The 16,988-nt window shown below is 39.5% G+C and overlaps 1 protein-coding gene across 2 annotated transcripts in view; it reads left to right on the top strand.

The window, feature by feature from the left end:
• Positions 1 to 16,988, top strand: part of BAIAP2L1 (BAR/IMD domain containing adaptor protein 2 like 1) — a 66,993-nt gene that overhangs the window by 19,351 nt on the left and 30,654 nt on the right. The window contains exon 3 of one of the 2 annotated variants that reach the window (XM_054041077.1): positions 2,890 to 2,976. The exons of the other annotated variant lie outside the window; for it this stretch is intronic. Within the exon in view, the coding sequence (XP_053897052.1) occupies positions 2,890 to 2,976 (87 nt within the window). The remainder of the gene's footprint in view (positions 1 to 2,889; positions 2,977 to 16,988) is intronic. 2 annotated transcript variants of the gene reach the window in all.

Below are 16,988 nucleotides of genomic sequence, written 5' to 3'. Positions count from 1 at the left end.
TGACTCTTATCCACAACCCCACCCCATATTCACACCCCAGCCCCTAGACAGACCCAGAGGACTCCCATGGCCTCTCCAACTGCTCCCTGCCCACTGACAGGACCCCCAGAACTCCTGACCCATCCCACCCCCTCTGCTCCCTGCCTGCCTCGACCCCTCTCCACACCGCTGCCCCCCTGACAGCCCCCCCAGAACCTCCGACCCATCTAAACCCCCCTGCTCCCTGTCCCTGACTGTCCCAACCCCTCTCCACACCCCTGCCCCCCTGACAGCCCCCCCGAACTCCCAACCCATCCAACCCCCCCACTCCTATCCGCCGACCAGGGCCGGCTTTAACAAGAGCCCAGGAATCAGGCTGCGCTCCGGCCGGAGTCGCGGGGTTTGAGGCCAGGCCGGAGGTGCTCGGCCGGGGCCAGGGGTGCTCAACTGGCACCGCTCGGCCAGAACTGGGGCCGGTGCCCTGGGGCCCGAGCCGGGCCGGGCTGGAGCCGCTGGGGTCGGAGGTGCTCGGCTGGGGCCGGGCCGGCCGCCCTGGGGCCCGAGCTGGGCCAGAGCCGCTGGGGTCGGGGCCGGCGTGCTCGGCTGGAACCGGAGCCTCTGGGGCCGGGGCCAGGCCGGCGTGCTGGAACTGGGGCCGGTGCCCCAGGGCCTGAACCAGGCCGGAGCCGCTGGGGCCGTCCGGGGCCGGACTGGGCCACATTGCACCTCCCCGGAGCCCTCCTACTCACATCCCCCCGCCCCAGCTTACCTGCTGCTGCCCACCTGCCCCTGCTTCTTTTCAGACTTCCTGCAAAGATATGATTTGCGGGAAGCAGGGGAGGGGGAGGAGCAGGGAGCGGAGCATTCAGGGGACGGGAGGAGGAGGAAGACAGCTGCGGGGCCCGGGGTGTGCTAAGGCTGCAGGGGATGGGGGGAACCAAGAAGGGGCTTTGGCTGCCAAGCAGCGCCGCTTTTCGATCTATAAATAGCTGACTGGGGGGAAATCCCGGACATTTTTAGATTTTTAGAAATCCCGCCCGGACGGCTATTTATAGATTGAAAAGCCAGACATGTCCGGGGAAATCTGGACATATGGTAGCCCTATTTAACTTGTTAAGTATTAGTTTGTGTTTTACCTTTATTTCTTTGTAACCAATTTGGACTTTTATGCCTCATTACTTGTAATCACTTAAAATCTTTCTTTCTATAGTTAAATTTGTTTTATCTAAACTAGTGTGTGTTTGGATTGAAGTGTTTGGGAAACTTCATTTGAGATAATATTTATGGATAACATTTTCTGTTAACGAAATAACTGACTTTATATGAGCTTGTATTGAGAAAGAAAGATCTGGGCAGTACAAGATACACATTTCTGGGGGAAGTCTGGGACTGTGAATTTGCTGATGTCACTCTGCAGTATAATTCAAGGGTGGCTGGCTGGCTGAAGCACTATTGCAGTATACCTGGGGGTAATTTACATGTTGGAGGCTGTGTGAGCAAGCCAGGAATGGTTGCTCTCACTGCAAAGCAGTGTAAAAAGCACCCCAGGTTGGAGAACTGAGGGGACACAGCTGTCCAACATTCCAGATTGTATCCTGGGGAATATAATAAGTGTAGTTCTTAATATTGTAGTCAGTACTGTTGGAAGTTAAGGGTGCCATTGTATTTATTGCCTGTTAATAGAACAATAACCTTGATGTGATTTCACAATAGTTCATATGTATAACAATGGTTTTCCATAAAAATCCTACTTAGAGAACTGGTTGAAGAAAGTCCTCTGAGCACAAATTACAAAAGAGTATCTGATGGTGCTTCATTATTTGTGTATTAAAAATGTGTGGAATTGTATCTATGGAACCTCCCTTCAAATTAATAAAATGTTTAGGATGGATGGTTTGGTTCATTCAGCTACCCTTGATAAACACATTATTAGCTGGATGCTTCAGACATACTGACTAGCAGTGAAATGGTAAACATTTTCCACTGGTAGCTTGTAATTCATGCTCACTTATCATAGGGCAATTATAGACCTCTCTTTTGGCACTGATTTAAATTATATGGAATTAGTTCTTTAAGAAGAGTGCTTTGCTTTTACTGTCATCTGTTTTTTGGGAATCAACAGTATTGATTTTGCTACTCTGTCATAGCGATTTAGGTGTCTGGAATAATTCACATCATAACTTTCTGTTTGAGGTAACTGTGTTCTATTCTCCATTCCTATTAGTTATAGGGAGGTTCTGTGAGGATAAGAGAAGTAATCCTTCCATGCGCCTGGTCACTGTTGTGATGCCACTTCACAGGGGATCACTGGCTGTTGGAAACACACAGCAGCAGATCTATAAGCCTTTCCTCAACATTCTAGCACTGTAGCTTTCTTATAGATTTCCCTAAAGCTTTCATAGCAGATCTTCACTGCATCTGGGAACTTCTGCAGCCACGGAGAGGGAGGGTGGACAGAATTTGTTCCTAGAAGACCAGTTGTGTCATCTTCAAAGTATTGCACCACACTATGAGTTGTCAGTACATACAGTGCATATGAATCTAAAGTAAGACAGAAAGGACATGTGCTTTTTGGTTATATGTATTATGTCATTTAAAAAAAACACATATAATATGCTTTTCGGGAATTCTATATCGTATTAATAGATGTGTCATTTACTATTATTGGGGGCTGATCCCGCCTGTGTTGAAGTCAGAATCTTTACATTGACATCAACAGGCCCTGGACTGGACTCAGAATACCCTAGAATAATTCCTAAAAGTTAAAGAACCAAGTTTGTGCACCCCGTTTGAACCCCAGATAGGCATTGTGAAAATATCATTCATCTTTTCCTGGTGGATGGTAGTTCATAATGTACTCAATTTTTTAAATGCAACACAAGCTGAGTACTCTTGTTGTTTTCCCTATAGCTATGATACTGGCTGGAAGAGCATATTATGATGGTGTTGCAAAGATTGGAGAAATAGCAACTGCATCTCCAGTTTCTAAAGAATTGGGTAAGTAAATCTGTATATCACATTTCATTAAATTACAGCTTAGGATACTTTGCTTCCCCAGCTGGGGGCTCACTGAACTAATTAGATTTTAACAGAAAAGGGACAGTGAGGCACTGGAAGGAGCTGCTGGGGTGAGGGAGCTTGTAAAAGCCTCTTACTGAAGGGAGAGTTCGGGTGACTGCTCTGCCTAGGATCCTTCACCTTGATACTGCTAAATTACCCCTCCCAGAGCCTTATCAGATGGGCTCACAAAAATACTTCTGAAGAGCAAAATATATCTTTGGAATGCACTAGATCAGGGGTTCTCAAACTTCATTGCACTGCGACCCCCTTCTGACAACAAAAATTACTACACAACCCTAGGAGGGGGGACCGAAGCCTGAGCAGTCCCAAGCCCCACTGCTCGGGGTTGGGGGTGCCAAAGCCTGAGCCCCACTGCTTCAGATGGAGCCAAAACTGAAGCCCAAGGGCTTCTGCCCCAGGCAAGGGGGCCTGTAACATGAGCTTCATCTCTGGGCCCTGGACCTCAGCAAGTCTAAGCCAGCCTTGGCGACCCATTAAGATGTGGTCGCAACCCACAGTTTGAAAACTGCTGCACTAGATTGTACCAGTGTCAGGTAGTTTCAGTCCTAGGAGAAATGCCCATCCACCTCAATGTCTTCACACAGTCACATTTCAAATTTCATAAGCTGAACACTTTTCTGTGTTGCTAAATTCAGTATAACTGTTTGCAGGAAGTGCACTTAAATTTTTTGCCAGCTCACGTTGCCTCCCTCCTTGGTTATGATGAGTTTAAATGGAAAAACAAAAACTACTTTCCTTAGTTCTTCACACTTGCTTTTTGCAGACATACACACCCCTGAAAGAGTTGATCTCAGACTAATCAGGAAAACTTTTGTAGGACCTTCTGATTTTTATTACATCAGAGTGCTGAACAAATCCCAGAATTTTACTATGCTGTGATACACGAATTCCCTATGAGTCACCTGATCATTCACCCAAAAATTGTTTTAGACTGCAGTGTTCCTCCCAAGTCTGTTTCTGGGCTAGGTCATGCTGTTATCTGACTAGATATCTTATACAGGAGCAACTAACAAATGTTCAGAAGCAGGAGGAAATGAATCAGAGATGATGGACAAAGATTGCCAGTAAGAAAAAATTAAATTAAAAAAAAAAGTGAAGAAAATTCCCAAGAGTATTCACTTATTTTATAAGGGAAATCAAGACTAACTAAAGGGTTGAAGCCACAATACATTAATCTTATTATATATAATGGGTAGAAGGAAGGGACTACCTAAACTTGAGAATTGTATTTAATTTTTAGATGCACTATTCTTTACTTAATACCTTAGCAAATGATATTTGTTTGAGGTGTTAAATTTTATACTCCAAAGATAAGATGATGTTTTTATAAATTTAACATAGTTCTTTCTGGTCTTGTGTACCTATAGTTGTGCATAAATTTATTTTTCAAAGTTTGTAGTACTCTGTTACATAGCAACGGGGAAAAAATTAATTTCATTTTAGATATGAATGTTGGATTTTGGATAACAGAACATTGGGGTCAGTGTGTTAGCACATGATACTTTAAGAACAAGATTTGATAGTCATCTGAGCACCATATATTTGAAAATGTAAACCCTACTTTAAGCTTTCTTCCATAATCTTATAAAGATAGTAAGAATATTCCTTTTGAAGTTCAGCCTTTGAAAGAGACATAAAACTCTAGGAAATATTAAAATCTGTGGTAATATACTTACTTTTACATTATTGTAAGTTTCATAAGAGTCCCTGCCATTTGAGTTAAAATTCCAAACACCCTGTCAGTGTTCTTGTTCTGCTAGCAGTGAAGTCATAATACTAATTCTACAAATATATCACCACAAATATTTCTATGACAACTGTTTGTTTCCAACAAAGGATTATGACTTCATTGCAGAATTAAGCCAGAGAATGTAGGTTGTAAGAGAAGCACTATGATACTTCAATATACTTAAGAAGTACAGAAAACTATTGACAGAATTGATTGTGTCTATTTTTTTAAACTATGCTGTAATAAGAGTCTCCTTCCCTAAAGTTCTATATATAGAAGACAAACAGGGAACTGATAGTACAAGGATCCAACTGGTGAGAGGAACTGAATTTTTTTGTAATATTTCTGTGGCCAAAGATGGTAAGAGTTAAGCTGTTCTTGAGAAGTGAATATTGGTTTCTTTGTGCTTGCTCACATTCTAATGACTTGTTCTGAAGCCACTGTTGTGTGACTTTTCACATTGTATGTTCAAACTGAGGGAGTGGTAGAACAGCAAACAGTAAAAAGCAAACAGTTCATGATATAGTCATTTTCTTTATTTGCTTTGTAAGTCATTTACAGCAAGTCTAGTTATTGTAGTTTCTGTGCTATAGTACAAAACCACAAGAATTTTAAAAAGCTATTAATTGTGTAAAAATGCATATAAAAGACAGTAGCTAATAAAAAAAACTTTAGTTATGCCTTTGCTAACTTTATTCCTTTTAAAGAACTGATTAGAAGGCACACAAAGTGTACCTCTTTACAAAACTTCAAATGGCTTTTCCTCTTTTTAAAAATGTCATTGCTAGGTATTCTAAGGCTAACTACAAAATTTATTGGTAGTCCTTTCTTTAGTGCAGGAGAGTCTACAAAAGATCTGAGTTTTGAGTGCTCCTTATTGACACTGAAATTAGGTTAATCATTGGACTAATAGCATATTCCCCCAAGTAATTATGAAAGGTGTGTATTGGGGGGGAGGGATAGCTCAGTGGTTTGAGCATTGGCCTGCTAAACCCAGGGTTGTGAGTTCAATCCTTGAGGGGGCCACTTGGGAATCTGGGGCAAAATCAGTACTTGGTCCTGCTAGTGAAGGCAGGGAGCTGGACTTGATGACCTTTCAAGGTCCCTTCCAGTTCTAGGAGATGGGATATCTCCATTAATTTAATTTAATTTAATTTAATTTAAGTAGGGTTTAAGAAGTTCATTCTCATCATCACCGGATTCAAACCCCGAACATTGCACACAAACACTTTATACTGAGTCTTTTGGTATACAACAACATCTTTATTTTCATTGAGAAGATAGAAGTCAAACTGGAAAAAAGTCTGATAAAGTACATGTTGTAGAAATACAAAAGGTCAGAACATTGGAAGAAGCACTGTAATACTTTTTAGAAGTCTGAAAAAAATAGTTCTCACATTATTAAAAAGCCCTGTAAACAGCACTCAACCCTTTCGGAGACAAAGGAGTATACTTTTTTAAAGTCATTTAAGCTGGTCTCATGTGATGTGGCAACTTAGCTTAAAGCCACATAGAAACTTAGCCTTTAACTGTGACACATTCTTCAGTAATTGCAAATATGAGAACATCAATGCTGAGTGGAATCAAATATAAAATTCGGCTGTAATCTACCCTTGTGTAAAAAAATTTGTGCAACTCCACAATTTTAGTTGTGGATTACACTGATGTAGTACAGAGAAGAACTGGGCCTCTTGTGAGCTTCCTCACAGATTTGCCAATACACTCTATTCTATTCCTGCAGGACTTCTACCATACAACTTTTGTTGTCTTCCACGGGCAAGGAAAGCCAATTGTGACTAATTGTGTTGTGGTTTGGTAATGTGCATGTCTGTCTGTGAACTGGTTTATCAGAATTTGTTTCACTTGATTAGAGGTGAACTGGCATGTTTTATTAAACAAACAAATAAAGCTGTTCTAAAGGTGACCTGCAAAGGTAAAGGAAAAAATTCCAGTAACTTTATCAGCATGTGCTGTCTATATCCAAATGTCAGCTTGAGAGGTATTCAGCACATTTTACTTTCATGTGTTAAAGGAAATACTGTAGGGCCTTCTCTGTCTACTTAGAGAATGGCAAAATTCCCATTTATTTCTGTTTGAGCTGGTCCTTAACATAAATACCATTTATCAAAATATGTCTAATTCACCACCGATAGGATAAAAATCACTTTAGTCACTTCTAAAATTTTAGTTTTAGGTGCCTCTGTACAGAAGCCCAACTTGGCACCTTAAAGGAGCCAGATTTTCAGAGGGTAGGTGCTCAGGGCTTTCTAAACAAAAATATCAGAAACTTATAAAAATGTCTTCAGTGGAGCACCCAAATACTGAAACACCCCGAATTAGTTACTACACCTCTACCCCGATATAACGCTGTCCTTGGGAGCCAAAAAATCTTACTGCGTTATAGGTGAAACCGCGTTATATCGAACTTGCTTTGATCTACCGGAGTGCGCAGCCCCCCCCCCCCCCCGGGGTGCTGCTTTACTGCGTTATAACCGAATTCATGTTATATCGGGTCACGTTATATCGGGGTAGAGGTGTACTTAAAATCTTGGCCAAAATTACTGAAATTTCGTATTTGAACATAAAAGGATGTTTTTAAGTTCCCATGTCATAAAGAATCAGTCCTGGTCCTACTACCAAGTCTTAATAAATGGAAGTTTGTTTACTTCCAGAGGGGTTTTGCCATAGAAGGGATGGGGGAGGAGGTGGTTTTGCTTTTTTTCTGTTGCAATGGCATCACCTAGCACTTGAAGGGATAGTAATGTCATCAGATGATGTAAGAATAAAATAGAATTCTAAACTCAAGCATTGGCAGATAAGCCTTTCAGATAATGTTTTAAATTGTTATAAAATGGGCTTTTCTAGTTCTGCTATAACCTCTTTGATATGGGGCAACCAGAACTGGATACTCTATATTTAAGGTGTGGGTGGACTATGGATTTACATAATGGTATTATGATATTTGCTGTCTTATTATCTGTCCCTTTTCCAATAGTTTGTAAATTCTGTTAATCTTTTTGACCACTACTGCACATTGAGATGAAAAATATTAGGCTCCCTGGAATGATGCAGAAGACTGGATTTACAGTAAAGGGCATACAGTAAAGAAATTTAGAGACACTCCAGGTATAACCAAAACTACAGAAAATTCAGAAAAGAAAAGAGCAACTTAAGGGAGGACAAAATACACAGGGAAATGAGAACAAAAGACAGAATGTAAGTGAAATCAAATTTGGAGGGGGAAAAACAGCTGTTTTTTTGGGGTCAGACAACAAAACGATACAGAATCCGGGGAAAAGCTGGACAGAAGGTATATAGAGGCTTCATACTGAATATCTCAGCACTCCTCAAGTCAATATGAAGCTCTCACATTCATTTATTTCAGAACAATTGAAGTGAAATAACACAATACTATGCACTGCCCATCTTACTTTACAGTTTAATTACCAAGGCCTTAAAGGCGATCACTAGGGACCAGATCCTGCAGTTCTTGCAAATTTAACCTGAATTTGGACCTATATCCAGTATACCTCAAGGTATACTGTAAGATGAAGAAAGGAACCAACTTTTGAAAATAATGTTGAATTAAAAAAAAAAGTCACATGAAGTCTTCAAACTGTGACTTTACAAGTATTTACTAGAGAACACTTAGAGAGAATTGAAATCTGTATTTAAAAAAAAAAAGGGAGGAAAAAGAGCACGAACTATACAACCTTCTGTTCATTCATTCCTAATTGTATGTTCCTGAAACATGACAGCTTTTCTCTGACAGGTCTCTTGTCAAACCATGAAATTATCCCTTACACAACTGTGCTGCATTTTAGTTTTTTAAAACCAAGTACTTCAGTATTGTAGTTCAAGCTTGGTATAGTAAATATTTGGGCTGGTTAAATAAAGAATATTGTCTGGAATTGACAGTTTTATATAGTAATTTGTATTAGTGTTAAGTGTGTGGATATACTGAGGGACACGTATTTAATATTTTACTAAAAAACTAACTCTTTGCATATCTTATGTTTGATAATTCTGTTTCCTGGGGGTAATTGTGCAAAGTACTATAAGAAGCAATAAACGATTCTGGAACTTTATTAAATTACATACTTGTTTACACTTATGATTTAAATGAACATTCCTCAGAATTCTTGGCCTACTACAATCTCCAAGTTGTAGTTCCCTCAGAGTTTGGCTGCTCGCATTTTGCGCCATAATCTTCCATTGTTACATGAATAGAACCCCCATTGAGCCAATGAGAGTTTTGTATGAAAATTGATGGAAAGATATGTTGCTTTTATATTTAGAGTGAAGCTTAGTTTGATTCAAGTGAGATTTTTTTTAAAAAACATAGAACTATTTGATCCTCTGGCTTGCAATAATTTGCAGTTGAAATAGAAGCAATAATAATAATAACTATTACAATAATTTGCAGTTGAAATTGAAGCAATGATATTTTTAGTAGGATAGTAAAAGAAAAAAAGAGTGAGAGTTGGACACTTCTCTGTGAAATCCAGGTAATTGAAAATCCAAATACGTAACTGTCGGTTCGAATAGGCTTGTTCTGCCTCATCACTTGTAGCAATCAGGAACTTTACTTACAAAGAATCTTGTGCATGTAACGAAGCAATTCCTATCGAACAATTTTAGAAATAGCACAAACTAGAAAATAAGTTTTGTCAGTTTTTTTTTACTTAAGGGAGTATCCTTAGGTAAAACAAAGTATGAAGTTTATCTTTGAAAAATTCCCACCTTACACCTTTAATGAAGGGCAATAGCTTCTTGAACCATTTACCCAAAATGTTATCTTGCCATTATTTCCATTATACAGAGGACTACTTTTTTCCTTTCCTGAGTAATAAGCAAGACAGTTATTTGAGCTCTAACCTAAAAAGCTGGCGAGCTAGCTAACGCCGCACCTACCAGAATACACTGCTTAGGTATCACTCATTACTGAGAAAGCCAAGCAGAAAAAGAACAGTTTGCTTACACAGTTTCAGCCAAATTCAACCCTGGCTTAAGTAGGTGCTTCTTCATTGATTTTACTGGAGTTGTGCCTCATTACGCCAGGATATAATTAGACCCTTTGAACTGGAATCCTATTTCGCCTGCCTTAGAAAGATAAACACGGAGTGCCCTTTTAGCTCAATGACTCTAAAGAAAAGCCTATAGGTTATCTGCCCTCATCTCCTTGCAGCGCAGGGCTGTCTTGTTGTATAGTGAAAAGCATTTTACTATTTGAAATAAAATGAGTTGTGGATAGACAGGCAAATGGAGTGATGCCAACAAAAACTGAACCACCTCAACCAATTGAAATTTCTGGAAAAATCAAAAGTCTACCTGCTGCTGTAGCAAAAGTTACTAATCCTTTTTAAAAAGAGCTGGTCCTATATAGTAAAATTGAGACTAAGGAACACTCCAGTTTAAATTTAACTTGAATTAGAAGAAGCCACTAACGTTTTTCTTAATTAAAAAAAAATTAAGTACACGGAAAGCTATCTTGAAAACAAGATGCAAAGTGGGTCTGAAAGAATAAGCTTTACTGTCAGAAAGTGTTTGAAACTGGAGTTTCAAAGTGGTTGTACAGCAAGTTCTAAAATTATTATTTTTTTTTTACTGCGTTGTTAAACCAACTGGGTTTATACATTTGCACTCAGCTTAAAGTCCAAAAACTGTGTCATTTTGTATTAAATTGTGATAAATAATTGTCAATAAATTCCTTATTGGTGACTCATCAATATGAGTCACCCAATATTTGTAATATGTTGGTTCTCTGTTTTTTTCAAAAAATAAACCGTGCTATGGATAATTATTTTCTTTAGAAAGAAAAATATGTTGATATAAGTGGCATATTATGGAGAATGAATAACTGGGTTTTCTAGAGACTTTTTAAAATTCCTATATGGTTATTTGGCTCAAATGTTGTCAGATTTTTGGCCAAACTATATCTATATCTATAGTATACTTCATCCAGACAAGTATGTGTCCATATACCATCTAGCTATCCCGCCTCATCATCATTGTGTGGCTGACCTCTGTTTCTGCAAGAATAAGCTCTTCATCTTGTACTTAAAACACTCTTGTCATGACTGATCTGTTATTGTACTGTATCGATTTATAACTTCTAATCTGCAGTAGTACAAGGGGGAGAGAGGTAGGCTTCCTAGGTCTTGTCTTCCACACATGGAAACACAGGTTGGTATACTCATCTCTGTTCCTTTTGGGGGGTTCTACTTTACTAGGTCATTCAGAAAGTAAAACAAACCAAAGTATTTTATTTATAAATAATAGGGCTGTCAAGCAATTAAAAAATTAATTGTGATTAATTGCACTGTTAAACAATAATAGAATACCATTTATTTAAAAAATTTTGATGTTTTCTAAATTTTAAAATATATTGATTTCAATTACAACACAGAACACAAAGTGTACAGTGCTCACTTTATATTTATTTTTTATTACAAATATTTGTGCTAATAAACTAAAAGAAATAGTATTTTTCAGTTCACCTCATACAAGTACTATAATACAATCTCTTTATCATGAAAGTTGAACTTACAAACATACAATTATGAACAAGAAATAACTGCATTCAAAACCAAAACAATGTAAAACTTTAGAGCCTACAAGTCCCGCAGTCCTACTTCTTGTTCAGTCAGTCACTCAGACAAACACGTTTGTTTACATTTACAGGAGATAATGCTGCCCGCTTATTGTTTAAAATGTCACCTGAAAGTGAGAACAGGTGTTCACATGGCACTATTGTAGCCAGCGTCGAAAAATATTTACGTGCCAGATGTGTTAGATTCATATGTTCCTTCATGCTTCAACCATCATTCTAGAGGATATGCTTCCATGCTGATGACGCTCGTTAAAAAATAATGTGTTAATTAAATTTGTGACTGAACTCCTTGGGAGAGAATAATATGTCTCCTGCTCTGTTTTACCTGCATTCTGCCATATATTTCATGTTATAGCAGTCTCAGATGATAACCCAGCACATGTTGTTCATTTTAAGAACACTTTCACTGCAGATTTAAAAAAACGCAAAGGTACCAATGTGAGATTTCTAAAAATAGCTACAGCATTGGACCCAAGGTTTAAGAATCTGAAGTGCCTTCCAAAATCTTAGAGGGATGAAGTGTGGAGCATGCTTTCAGAAGTCTTAAAAATATAAAGTGGGCACTTTATTCTGTATTGTAATTAGGGTGACCAAACGTCCCGATAAAATTGGTGTCTGTCCGGCGTTTTTGGTCACCCTCCCCCCGGCCTCCTCCCACACACACATTTTCTTCCCCTCATCTGGTCACCCTGGTTGTAATGGAAATCAATATATTTGAAAATGTAGAAAAACCTCCAAAAATATTCAATAAATTTCAATTGGTATTCTATTGTTTAACAGTGCGATTAAAACTGTGATTATTTTTTTAATTGTGATTAATTTTGAGTTAATCATGTGAGTTAACTGTGATTAATCGACAGCCCTAAAAAATACACTAATTCTGGCAAAAAGGTTTTTTTACTTGGAGCCTTTTCCTTCCTCCTTTAGTTTGCATAGCCATAGGGGGTTACATGCAGAATTTTCAAACCTGGATCTTTAAACTTAAGCAAATAAGTCCATATTTAGTCACCTAATCATTGGCCTGAGTTTTAGAGATGCTGAGCATGTAGTGGGAGCTGTGCATATTCAGGAACTCTGAAAAAAATCAGACAGATTGTATTTCAGCAACTAACCAGATTTATGTGCTTAAATTAAATCCATGAACAGGGTTGAGAGAAAGTAGTTGAAGATTAGCTGTCTAGAGGAGCTGAAGCTTTGCATTGCTCACATGAGGCATGTGCTTTGTAAGAATCTTAACAGGTCCCGACATTTATATGCCACCACAGAACTGGAATGTTTCTCTTTAGACAGAGAGGCAGCTGTGTACATTTCTGTCAAGTAAAGGTAGCACACCCAAAAGAGCCTGCAGATGGTACCCATGTATATCCTCTGATGATGGCCCAGGGAACCTACTGTTCAAATATCCTAGCAGCCAATTTCTCAGATGTTCAGAAGTTTCCTTCAAAATTGCTTCATAGACAGCCTAGGAATGTTCCAACCAAATAATGAACAGGAAGCAGGAGAAATGCATGATCCCCCTGTTGCATACAATCATTGCTAGCAGGAATAGTTCACAAGTAATAGAAAACATCCAGTGAATAGTCACCAACCATCCAACCATAATCAGCTAATCATACAGTGCAGTTAGCACTGGAATCTAGGAAATAGCCTAGAACATGAGGGCTGATGCTAACATCCACAGATCACCAGACACTACACAGTGAAGCAGGACAAACCACCACTAATTTAAGCCCAAAGTACCCCTCTTCTTCCTTCAGATTATGTAATCCTTCCCATCTTAAAAACACAAAGCACAAGAAGTTCTGCAATATGGGCACCAAGTGATAGTGTGGGGAGGGCACTTCAAGGGGTGCACATGCTTAGAAGCTTCTGCAACTACAGCTGGTTCGTCTCAGGTTACAGGAGCATGATGTTTGTTCCATAAACACCTGCATTGTTTTAACTTCAGTTTTAAGACTTTCATTATAAAACTTGATTTTTATAATGTTGGTAACTCCTACAGCCATGAGAAAAAGCTAAAAGGCAAGGGATAGACTGTGTCCTTCAAGACAGCCCATTGAGACCAACTCCAGGGACACTGAGGTTGGGGAAGAGAAAACAGAAAGAAATTGGCACTGCTATTCAATATGAAAAGGCATGTGATGGACTGCTAAAGATTTTATTCTATAATGTTAAACAAAGATAACTGGGAAAATGTGCTAGCTTGAACAACTTCTTAAGAGCCCCTACCACCCACACTCTAAAGTGGGCTTTCCTGGCCCCAGTGAGAGAGAACTGTGGGGGTAACGAGTAGCCTCACAGTATACTGTCCTGTGTTTTGTGTCAGGGTGATTAATTTAAAGATATGCAGATTTCTTAGGCTGTACTAGTTAGCATATTCACCCCTTTCTCACCCATTACTTTTTATACACCCACACACCATGTCCAAGCACCTGCTACTGTACACACACCCATGTATGAATCCTGACTGTACAGAGTACAGTACAATGCATCTGTAACCATATGTGTGAAGATACCCTGAAGGTAAAAAACAAAAAAAAAACCTCAACACACTTGCAATGGTGTGTATTAATCTGATGCCTTGGGCATGATTTATGGGTAACAGCAAAGACACTATGAAGGGGTGCCATCTTGTAGCATGTCTGGCTGTGCTGGATAATTGTGTTATGTATGTTAGTCTTGTAGGCATCTTGTTTGATTGGCATCTAAACCATAGGATCCACACTAAGCTTTGGTGCGTTCCTTGCTTGCATATACGTATAACACACTAACTGGCCAGTACCCATGTCTAGCATACTTAGATGCAGGTTTTCACGCTGTGGCTTCTGTGTGTGCGCTATTTAGCTGTGTTCCCTCTGGCAGCTCTTTGAACTGTGAGGCTTGTCCAAATGGGCTGTGGTCACATATTTAGATTGGGGTATTGAGTGTCATGCAGGAGTCCACTCCCTGCCAATCATAATCACTCCCACAGATCTGTACATATGTGCATAGTTGGCCACATCTGGTAGTATGTGTTTCCTTCCAGCATTATTCTGCTAATGCACAAGAGAGTAAGCAGCTGACTGCATATGCATATAGAATGGCGTTTGAGCTTTCATTATATTAGTTATATTTGTGTGCTATTGAAGTTCTCTTGCAGGGGAGAGTAATAGGGTAAAAATAGGAGACCTGGTGACACCAACTAGGGTTGCCAATTTTGGTTGGACGTATTCCTGGAGGTTTCATTACATTACATAATCTTTAATTAAAGAGTAATCTTTAATTCCTGGAGACTCCAGGACAATCCTGAAGGGTGGGCAAACCTAACACCAGCCCTGGAGAAGGCTACTGAATATATGTAATGTGATTGTTCACAAGTTTTATTAATAAAGAGTTGACCGTATTTTAAGGACTGTACAGGACACAAAATATAGACAGTTCTTGCCTGAGGAATATATGATCTAATCAAGAAATTGTGGATATGGGCCATTACTAAGAGAAGGCAACTTCTTTAGGACTCTACCAATTGACATTACATTTTACAGTATTATTTGTGTTTCATTAATTTCTTCATTTTAGAGTTAGATGTTCCTGTTAATGCTGGGACTGAGAAACTGATAAGATATGCAGAGAGCTCCAATATTAAAATTGGACCAGACCACCCAGAACAGAACCACAGTATAGCTTATAGGTACCACTGTTTTATTTATTTATTTTTTTAAGCACAGGAAACCTTCATTTCCTGCTATTAGGTGTGCTTTGCCTGTGCTGATCTTATTGCAAGAGCAAAGACCAACTCAGCTGTATGGTGTTCCTTTACTATCTGCCTAAAGAACAGCAGGGCTTCATACAGGCAAGTTCAGGCCTATAGTTGTGTTGTAACTTTATTTTCTATTGTGCCTGATTTGTGTAATGATTAAAACCAATTATTTGCTCAACAAGATTAGAGCTCAGACATGCAAAGCCATTACATACAATGTTCTCAGGGCCTTTTAAAATGTCAGTCTTTTATATACATGTATTAATGTAAACCATTTCCTGTACACTTTGAACGAAAATATGCCTGCAGCAGTCTTTAAAGTTATTAGCAATGGTGTGACAGGTGGAAAAAGCAAGTTTGCCATTTTTCATCCATTATTTATAGTGCACCTGCTTTGTTTTTCTTTTTAACATTAAAATTAATTAATGCAACCTTAACAATTGTTTAAAACAAGATGAAGTTTAATGTTCATTTACATCTGGTTGATTAACATTAGATAAAAATATTTTAGTCTAAAACTTCTGATTTTTTTTTAAAAGACATACTGTGGAACCTAATATAGGCCTGGTCCTGCTGTCCTTTCTCAGTGGGAAGTCCATCGAGAAATCAAACTATGGTGGCAAAAAGTAGAGTTAACAGAAAATGTTGACAGAAGGAAATAAAAACACATTTCCTTTTCAGAGTGTTGTACGTTAACAAATATCTTTTACTGATATTTAAAAATAGTAAGATTGGTTTTGGGACAGTGTTCCTAACTTGGCTAAATGGAAAGTTTAGTAAAGTCTTCACTATAAATATTTTATTTCTCTTGCTAGTAGTTGTGTGGGAGTGACTATTTGTAAGCAGTTTATCATGATTATATTGCGTGTAAAGCATGTTAGGTAAGAACTTTCAGTTTCTTTATTTAAACGACTTAGTATGTCAGGCCTAATGAAGTTAGAATAATCCATAAAATGAACATTCAACCCTTTCTTCAGCATTAATTTTCATCTGTAATTTATGTAAAGTATTCTGAGTGATCTATGTCATTTAGTACCAACTGAATTTTATTAGTTACATGTAGCAGTATTAAGCACCTATAAGCTTCCCCAGGTGGTAAGTCACGAGCAATTCCTTGGGCCATTTAGAGTATGTCCACACAGCTGCTGGGAGTGAGTCTCGCAGCCCAGGTTGAGGGACTCATGTTAGCAGATCTCAGGCTAGTGTGTTAGAAATAGCTTTGCAGAGGTAGTTTTGATGTTCAGGCTCCGGCTGGAACTTGGACTCTGAACCCCACATTCCTCCCTATGCGTCACAGCCTGAGTCAGAATATTTACATTGTTGTTTTTAGCATGCTAGTGTAACCCACACACTTCCTGGATGTGGTGTTCTGCCCCATCTAATGGCACCAAGACTACATAAAGAGAGAGAGAAAGAGATTAATGAGTCTGCTCTACAGCCTAAGGTAACAACCAGTTAGCTTTTAGCTCAGGTGGTAGAGCAGGGGTCGGCAACCTCTGGCACGCGGCTCACCAGGGTAAGCACCCTGGCGGGCCGGGCCAGTTTGTTTACTTACCGCGTCCGGAGGGTTGGGCCGATCGTGGCTCCCACCAGCCGCGGTTCACCGTCCCAGGCCAATGCGGGCAGTGGGAAGCCGCGGCCAGCACATCCCTCGGCCTGCACCACTTCCCGCAGCCCCCATTGGCCTGGAGCAGTGATCCGCAGTCAGTGGGAGCCACGATCAGCCGAACCTGCGGACACAGCAGGTAAACAAACTGGCCCAGCTGACCAGGGTGCTTACCCTGGCGAGCCACGTGCCAGAGGTTGCCGACCCCTGCGGTAGAGGCTCATGTACTAAGCTCCAGAGA

Source organism: Malaclemys terrapin, chromosome 10 (genome assembly GCF_027887155.1).
Source record: "Malaclemys terrapin pileata isolate rMalTer1 chromosome 10, rMalTer1.hap1, whole genome shotgun sequence".
Classification (NCBI taxonomy): domain Eukaryota; kingdom Metazoa; phylum Chordata; order Testudines; family Emydidae; genus Malaclemys; species Malaclemys terrapin.
The sequence above is the reverse complement of the archived record's forward strand: the minus strand, read 5'-3'. Positions and strand labels throughout refer to the sequence as shown.